The following is a 9,408-nucleotide window of genomic DNA, read 5'->3' on the forward strand; positions in this document are numbered from 1 at the left end:
TCCACAACTTACTAGTTTTGTGTCTTGGGCAAGTAACTTCACATCTCTTAAGTCTTAGTTTCTCCATTTAAAGCAGAAGATTCCATCCAGTAAAGTATATAATGGTTCCTAGCACATACCTACTCAATAATTACTCAATACATTTTAGCTGCTACCATCCTCAATATCATCATGTCTTCCTCCCTGATCAAAACTTTCTAATGATTCCTCTTGGACAGCTTTCAAAATTTACAAAATAATTATCTCCAGATAAAGCACAATCTCCTCAGTAAACTATTCGAATCCCATCTGTGGTATTGGCTTTAACCTTCCTTTCACAGCTGTTTTCACATCTCACCAAAGGTGCCTATAGTCTAGAACCAGAAAAAGCCTCCATAGGTCCCTAAACATCCTCTGTATTTTATATTTCAGAGTTTTTGCTAACACTGTTGCCTCTGTTTGAGCTGTTCTTTGTCTTTAACCTCTACCTCCTGAAATTTTACTTATCCTTCCTTTTAAATTCAGTTTACACATTCCTCTACCTTACATGAAGCCTTCACTGATCTATCCTGTGCAATATTAATTACTCCATTTACTGAACATACAAGCTTTCAGAAGCCCAATCTGGAGGTAAAACGCAAGTTAAGACATTCCTATTATAATTAACTTTTACTAATATGAATAAAAGGGGACATTAATGTTGACACTATAAATACAAAATAACATCTATTTGTTTCTTCTCTGACCCAATAAGTAAAACATTAAAGAGCAAAGGAAGCAAGAATCTAGTAAGGAGATATGGGTCAGAAGGGATGGCACAGATTAGGGGGCAATAAAATCTCTTAGTGGTGTGATTTGTAACCACCTGGAAGATATCCGGATTTTTCTGGTTAACAGCAACCTAGATCGTGTCATATATTTCCCTCCATACTACTATCATTTGTCTTATTACCTTACTCAGTATGCCCACCACTTTTGAAACACATCATTTATTCAGTCAGTAAATATTTATTGAGCATCTACTTTGTTTGCTATACAATCCTGCTTTCAGCTAAAAAAAAAAAGCAAAAAAAACCCCCAAAACTTAACCAACTTGAGAAAATGAAGTTCTTCAGGTAGGCTGCACAAAGCCATAACATTTTGGATTTTCAGCTCTCTACTGACAATAAGAAACCATGAATAAGCCAGACATTCATTATTTCATAGGCACCTATTTGGTCACTGTCATTGTGGTCAATGTGTTTTTGTTTCTTTTATCAAATAATCAGGAAGCTGAACTTTACAACAAAAATATGTGGTATTGGCAAGGGGTAAATTTAAGAGCAGGTTTTAAATATATTGCAGAGTCATTGCTATCTAACCTATATCTCCTCTACATTACAACATAGCAAAGACAGATAAAAGGTAAGGTGATAAACTATGAATGTTCTCTTTAAGAGAATTTCAACACTGGGACTACATCATCATCATCATCATCATCATCATCATCATCATCATCATCATCATCATCATCATCATTCATCATCATCATCATCATCATCATCATCATCATCATACCCAACAAGCTAAAGGGTATTCGAATCTAATTTAACTCAACAATTATTTCATGAATGCTTAATATGACCACCACATCCCAATCCAGGGCAGATAAATGGAATCCCTCTGACACTTACTAATCAAGATGACCAAGTCACTTTTCTGAGCTTTAGTTTTAGTCATCTGTAAAATAAGGATAAAAACACCTCTGAGATAAGTCTAATAGTGCTTGGCTGACTTCTAAACCCCATAAGAACTGATGAGTCCTTCCAGTGTTCTACCAGATCACATATGACCTAGGGTTCTGGCACCATGCATATAGCTATCTTTCAAAATGATACTCATTTAAATTAGGCAACTGGAGTAATAATGAAAGAGAGAAACTCAATCTTTCAGTGGTTTCTCATTGTCCTTAACGGTAAAAACCAAAGCCACCAAACCAGGCAGTATGGTATAGTCTGTTCTTATCTCTCCAATTAATCTTGTATCACATTCTCTTATGCTCTCTGTGCTAGCACAACAACCGTCATCAGCCCCTCAAACCTGCCATGTTACCCCCCTGCCACAGGTCCTTTAAACGTCCAATTCGTTTTACCAGTCACGCTCCCCGTTTCTTCCAAACCATGCAAATTCTAGTCATTCTTTAAACTTCTTTCTCAGGGAAGCCTTTTTTGGGACCCTCAGATGAGATTAGGCATTCTTATTATACACTCTAACAGCACCAAGTACCTTTCTTTTATAATACTCTCATTGTTATAATTTACATTTATTTAAGAGAGTACTGTATAATATCTTCCTTACTATCACATAAACTCTAGAAATGTAGGGATCTGTTTTTACTCATTATTATAATCCCAGCATCTGTCATATACATTTTAAGCAAGTGTTTAATTAATGTACATTGAATAAATAAACAAATGATCTTTTACTTCTGGCAGTCCTCCCATTGCTAGCATCTTATAAGTTAGTCTCAGCCTTAAGTTTCTCTGTATTCTTATATATCCAATAGTTGAGGATCTCTGGAAATTTCTATTAGAAGAAACTCCATGGCACATAGAAGAATTATTTTGTAATGCAAATAATCACTACCTAATTACTCTTTTATAAAATATGAGGATTTCTTAAGAACTTGTTTAATTTTGTTGTAAATGAAAGAGCATGGTGAGTAGAAAGAATATACCCAGGATTTGATGCTGGAGACCTTTGCTCAAAGTTGTGTGCCAGTACTTCTAGCAGTGTGACTTTGGGGGAATTCTCTTTAACTTTTCTCAGCCTCAATTTCCTCATCTGAAAAATGGAGCTCTATTTCTTGGACCTGTGTGGATTAAATGAAATGATACATATATAGTGCTCCTAAGTATACTGACTGGCGCACATTAGGCACTTAAAACCATATTCTTTCCCATCTCTTAATATAAATAAATTCTATAAATATGTATATATACATATATATAAGTTTCCTTCATATAATATCTCCCAGCATATCTGCCACAATTTTTTTTTGTGACATATAAGTCACAAAAGATGCAAATGACTCACCAGCTACCTTAGTACTACTTACTACTGATCACTATGAAATTTTGACACGCATATATTACAGCTATAAAGTCCCAGAACTCTGAACTTTTTTTTCTTTTTAAAATTAAGAAATGGGAGAAATAAAGTACTATATGCAAGAGTTCTATCCATTTCTGATTTTAAATCAAGCTTTGCTAAGAACAAAATTCCTTTATCACCAATTCTTAAGAGGGTCATAAAGGGATAGTGAAGGCAGTCAACTCAAGCTTCCATATATTTCAGTTGTAAAACTTGCCACTTCAGAGAATGACACATACAACTTCCATCATCACTCTGCTCAAGCACCTCTAAATTCCTGAGTGATGGTGTCTCTTTTGGGGAATGGGGTGAGGAATGGACTTTTCTACCACAAATTGGTAGCTGATGGCGAGCAGGGCTGAGATTACCTCCCTATTCATCTACTTCTGTCCAACTGCTTGGGTAGATTTGCCCCTAAAAGAGTATCACTTCAAGAGTTCTACAAATTAAAGCCACGTAGTTGAAATGCTGTTAAAAGTTATGAAGCCAAACAGAGCAACACCACCCCCCCACCAAAAAAAAAAGTTTAAAAGACAAATTCTGATTAAATTAATGGGTTAGTCATAGCTTGCATTAATATAAAAGATATATCAACAGCATAAAAATTAAATGGCAAAGTTCCTTGCTTGCTCTTCTTAAATAAGAAATATTATTTAAAAATATTAATAAACCTCTGTAAGTTGTTTTATACTTCCTGTTAAAAAGAAAATAGTTGCCTTTTTTTAGACCATAAGAAAATGGATGCTAAAAAGCTTCAGACAATATAAGAAAGTATAAGAAATAAAAAAAAACACTGGTGGAATTTTCCTATTATACATTACAATTTCTAGAACTCTAGTTTAGTTCTACATCAGGGGTTCTTAATCTGGGCAAATTTGCTCCGCTAGGGACATTTAGCAATGTCTGGGGGGCATTTTTGGTTGTCACAAATGGAGGGGCATCTAGTAGATAGAGGCCAGGGACGCTGCAAAACACTCCACAATACACAGGACAATGTCCCCCACAACAAAGAATTCACTTGACCAAACGTGCCAAAATGGAGAAACCCTGGTGTACGTTACCATCTAACTAGATTTTTCTACTAGCCTATATGTCTCCCTAACTCTTGTCTCATCTCTCCTTCCCAATAGCCCCAGATTAATCTTCATGAAGCAGTGGTTTCATTACAAAATTCTTCTGTTCAAAACTTATAATAGCTATTTATTACAAAACATCAAATCTAAACTCCTCAGTCTGGATGTGAAGTCCCCTATAACCCGATTCTACCTGGCTAACAAAACCTTATGTCTTGCTGCTCTCAATTTCCATCCTAGCCAAGGCTATAACATTTTACTATTCTCTTGTTCCTAAGCACCACTCTCAAATTTGGGCTTTTGCTCATGTCACTCCATGCCGAAAACGCTCTCCATCTTCTCTACCAATTCAAACGCTTCCCATCTTCTAAAGCTTTAAGTTCTACTCCTTCAAGAAGCTTTCCCATTTTTCCAGTCTGCAAGGATCTTTTCTGAATTCCTTTAATATTGTCTATGCAACCAAATACATAATGACTTACACCATCTAATTATTCCCGTTAAGCATTCTTATCTTCTCAACAAGACTAGACCACTCAAAAGATTAGAGATTATATCTCCACATTTCTACTGGCTGGTTTCAAATAGCTCCAACTTAATTTGTACAAGATGGAATTGTACTCTTTCAAATGTGTCTCCTCCTCTCAAAGGATTCTCCATTTGTTTAATGGCACCATCGAAATGAAATCCAGGCAGCTGTCATTAAACTGCCCTCCCATCCAATCAATTTCCATGACTCATTGGTTCTAACTCTGAAACAGCTCTTGAATTTATCTACCTTTTCCTACTCCACTGCTATCATTTTAGTCTGTTACCTTCATCCCAAGACAGTTTTTACTACGGCCTCCCTCCTTCCATTACATTTCTCATAAAGATCACACCAACCCTCTGCTGAAAATCCTTCAATGATTCCTCACTATCCTTGCAATGAAAACAGCCTTCCATTACTATGCAACTCCAGCCACATCCGCCTTCATTCAGTTCTTCCAATGCCAAGTTCTGCTTAGTCTTAGGGACTCTGTGCATGCTGTTTTCTCTTAATGCTCTTCAAATTACTATTTCCTTCTCAACCTTCAGATCTCAGCTTCAATGTTATTTGCTTAAACAGGTCTTTCCTGACATCCTTTTAAGAGAAAGTTTTGGAATGTCTTTTATACTCTTTTGTGCTTGGCACATCACAAGTGCATAGGATTCTTTCCACTTTGATTTTTTCATTGAGGCTGCTTAACTTTTTGCTGTTTTGCAGTACCTCCTTTGGTGGTCCAACTACAGACCTGACACCTGAGTTTGCTGTCAGGTCCCTCCTATTATTAGGTCTCTTTCCTAATACTCTATTTAAAATATACTTCTTATTACAGTTTGTAATTATCGATTTGTGAATACTTGTCTAGTGCTTTCTCTCAACAGACCATAAGCACAAGGGCTATATTAGGATACCAGTCCATAAAGGAATTAAATTATTGTGTACTTGCAATGACTTCTTCCTCCACCCTCACTTCCCAAAGCTTATTCTCTCAGTTCAGGTACTATGTAGCACTGTCTGCAAGACACTATATTGAAGATACTACCTAAATGTAATCTAATTTCCAAAAGAAACATTCACAAACAAACATATTTCAGCTAACAGGAATATATAAATTTTTGAATGAAGATCAAATAGTCTAATGCCTATTGATTTATCAATTTAGCTATACATATATATTTTAAAAATCACAAAATATATTTAGGAATTTCATTATTTTTCCTACTTTCATTGAACAAAACAATTTTCCTGAAACTGTTCACATATATCTTTGACATCAACAAGGCCTTTTTATTTATTTTGTGTGTGGGGGGGTATCTAACACAATTTTCTTGAATATACCACCTTTGATTTTAAGTTACCTGAAATATGGTACTCTGAATCCATGTCAGATGCTGTCCCTGTACATCTTATCCCAAGCCAAAAGTATTCCTTCGTGATCTAATGATCTCTAAAACAATATCAGGTATATAGTACCCACTTATCATACTGCTTAATAAGGTGATTTTTACAAGGCTTGTTTACAACTTTATCCAACACCTCTAATTGTGAAGCCCTACCTCTAGGAATAATTGATAAATCTATTAAAATGTCTTTGCTTTTTTTGATCAGTTTCATCAGGTGAACTGTACCAACATCCGAATCCAAAGTAGCACTGATTGAAGTCACTTAGAAAAGTGTCTTCCTCAGTTATATTAAAAATATTTGACAGAATTTCTGCCTTATAATGGGAGAGATTTTTGTAAAGACTCAAGAGGTACCAAAGTTTTGCCACCCCAAAATTTGTCTTTTAGGATATTGATTTTAGGCTGGTTACTAAGAAATAAAAGACTCAGAACCTTTTGATTCTCCCCATTTACCTGCCTAAAGGAATTTAGTTAGATAGAAAAAGGAGGGGAGCATCACCTTAACATCACAATAAAAACTAAATGTGGCAAAAAGTGAGAAACTTATCAAAGCCTGTTTGTTGAGCTTCCTTCTGTGTCCCATTGTTTCTGGATGGCCCAGCAAGAATCTGTTTACCACATTTGCTCTAACTTGCCTACCTGTGAATTGCCTGCCTACTTTTCCTTTGAAATCCCAGATGCCTGCCCCGCTTCACCTTTGTCCAAAATGGCATATAAAAAAACCCTCAATTGCCCTATGTGTCTTCAGGTCTCATTTTTATGGCACGCCCTCATGTACATCCATAATAAATTTTGGATGTTTTCTTCTGTTAATCTGTCTTGGGTTACTCTGATTATTAGCCCAGCTAGAAGAACTTAGAAAGTGGGGAGAAAGTTAGTTTTTTGCACTCCCAAAGACAACAAAATGAGAAATAATTTAGAGAAGGAGCTTACATTTAGGCTTACATGGTATATCAGACTGACTATGCCATGTTAAAACTTGAAAGGAAAAAAAAAGCAGAAAACAGTTATTCTCATTTTTTCTCTCAACTTTTTCCTATGCCTAGCAATGCCATGAACCTTGAGGTATCCCAAGATAGGAAACAATTTTCCAACTTACTCTCATTCCTTTGCATACACAATCACCCACACTATTTATGTTTTTTAAAGAAACATAGATAGCATCTTATTTATCTGTCTTATTTTTATTCTCCTTCTTACTAATTTCTTCCCAGTATAGCTAAAGTTGCTTGTTCCTGCCAATGCTCCAGACCCCTTCTTGAATGGCTTCTTCTAATACTATAAATCGCAACCAAAATTTTCACCTATCCATATCCTAATACTTCTTGCCATCATCCCCAAATCTAATGGACAAAGGTTGTGTGCAAAAAACCCAAGCAAACCAAATTTAACTTCTAAGCCTTGAAAATACTTAAGTGCATCATTACTGACAAGAGTATTTTAAGGAAAAAGAGGAATTCTGAGGGGTACTACATATTTTTCTTCTCCATGCTTTTATACAAGTTGAAATTATTATTAAATACTGGTTATAGGCTAGCAATACAACTAGTTTATCGATAATTTTAGAAGGCTTTTGGGGCCAGAGAAGGCAAATGTATCAATTATTAAGACAAAATTACAAGAATATGAAACAGAAATTAAATAACTTGAGTGATCTACTTACCGTTTAAGGTACAGATAGCAACTTTTAATTTCATGTTAGGCCTCGAAAAAAAAAAATCTTAAAAGGTACTCTTTACTAGTAAGAGGAATTTGAATTTAATAGCTTTGGAAGCACTGGTACAACCTACAAACAGGTAAATTTCCTAAGATGGACTCCCACATTATACTAATTCAAACAATAATAGCTGCTACATGTAAAGAGTTGCAGAAGAAGCCAACTAGCAGAAATTGGTATTTTAACCTGTGAAGAAAAATTAAGGAAATCTAGAAGTGGTGATGTATTAAAATATTTACTGTATGCTATCACAGGCCTATTAAGGGTAATATGAATTAATTTCTAAAATCGTTGCTAACTTCGAAATAAAGAAAGTCCATGACTTGATGACAGTGGTTGATAGAGGTCAACTCTCCTAATCAAGTCAAAAAATCAAATGGTGGGTTGAAAGTCTTCCAGACCTGGTCCCTCACCAAGGGACAAAAGATTCAGTTCCTTCAGATGGCAGGGGGAAAATGACTTGGCAACGCATCCACTAAGGTTTCCTCCATGCCAAAAGAGCACTGTGCGTCAAAGCATACCTTGTTGTGGTAGCGACAGTGAAATGGATGGAAAAACCATTATTAGTCTTTCGTTTCCTGAACGCCTTATAAACATGCACTGAAACACTCTTGATCCCCATCAGAGGCCATGGAAAAATCCCAGATTTGCCGTGTCCACCCTTCCCCTTCTATAGGTGCTTGCCCCTCAGCAGTGGGCCTTGGAGTTCTCTTCTTAGATCATTGTTCGGTGAGAAATTCAATGAGTGAGAAAGCAACGTGGGCTAGTAAGTCTGTTACCAAAATAGAAATTAGTATTAAAAATACCGATCCCTCTACCCTCTCAAATAAAACAAAAACAACCCCCTCCCCCCACGCAAACTTGCCCCACCATTATGAGGATCGTACAGCTCTGATCAACTGTGATTCCCAATCATCCTTTAGGTAACAGAGCACCTGGGGCGAGTTTTCGCAACCCCCCTCCCTATCTCTCACCCGGGCCAGGGCCAGGGCCCTAGACTGACAGGAGGGGCTAGCCGGACGTCGGCTCGGAGTGGAAGGGAGGTATTATCGCCCAATGCCGCTCACACTAGGGGCAGAAGTAACATACGACCAGAGGTAACACGGCTTAGGTTGTGGGTAAGGCCTCAGAACTGACGAGAAGACAGGCAGGACCCGGCATAAGGGGAGGCGGGAGAAGGAGCCGGGCCTAGGCCGCACCAGGCCGCGGGGTGGCCATACGCGGCTTCCCGACTGGGGCTGCGAGCCAAGCCACAGGGAAGGACGTTATCATTACCTGGACGGGTTCCTGCAGCACCGTCATCCTTGAGGCTCAAGCCCACTTTCTGCAGTGCCTCAGGCCCCCCCCGTAGCGGCTACGGCCCGGCCAGCCCCGGCTCATTTAAACTCACCAGCGACCGTTACCGGGGGATGGGGGCGGCCGAGCGACTGCCGAGCACCTCCGAGCGGGACACGGAAATACCCGAAGTGGAGAGGTCCGCGCGGAAGACAGACGGAAAAGACCGAAGGAGGCCGGAAATACACGAGGTGAATCGGCGGAGGAGGAGACCGTTGCCGGAATTTGTCGAGGATTGCCGGGGAC

The 9,408-nt window shown here is 37.9% G+C and overlaps 1 protein-coding gene across 6 annotated transcripts in view; it reads right to left on the reverse strand.

Annotated features, from left to right (window-relative positions):
* The window catches only part of CDC27 (cell division cycle 27), a 59,256-nt gene extending 49,974 nt beyond the window's left edge, over positions 1–9,282 (reverse strand). For 3 of the 6 annotated variants that reach the window (XM_025045574.1, XM_025045575.1, XM_025045573.1), the window contains exon 1: positions 9,103–9,281. In XM_025045574.1, coding sequence (XP_024901342.1) covers positions 9,103–9,129 — 27 coding nt within the window. In that variant the 5' untranslated portion in view covers positions 9,130–9,281. Of the gene's footprint in view, positions 1–9,102 lie in introns of all 6 variants that reach the window. The other 3 variants (XM_025045572.1, XM_006910173.3, XM_006910174.3) reach the window with 3 other exon arrangements.
* Positions 9,283–9,408: the final 126 nt, after the last annotated feature.

This window comes from Pteropus alecto, unplaced genomic scaffold, assembly GCF_000325575.1.
Source record: "Pteropus alecto unplaced genomic scaffold, ASM32557v1 scaffold313, whole genome shotgun sequence".
Lineage (NCBI taxonomy): Eukaryota > Metazoa > Chordata > Mammalia > Chiroptera > Pteropodidae > Pteropus > Pteropus alecto.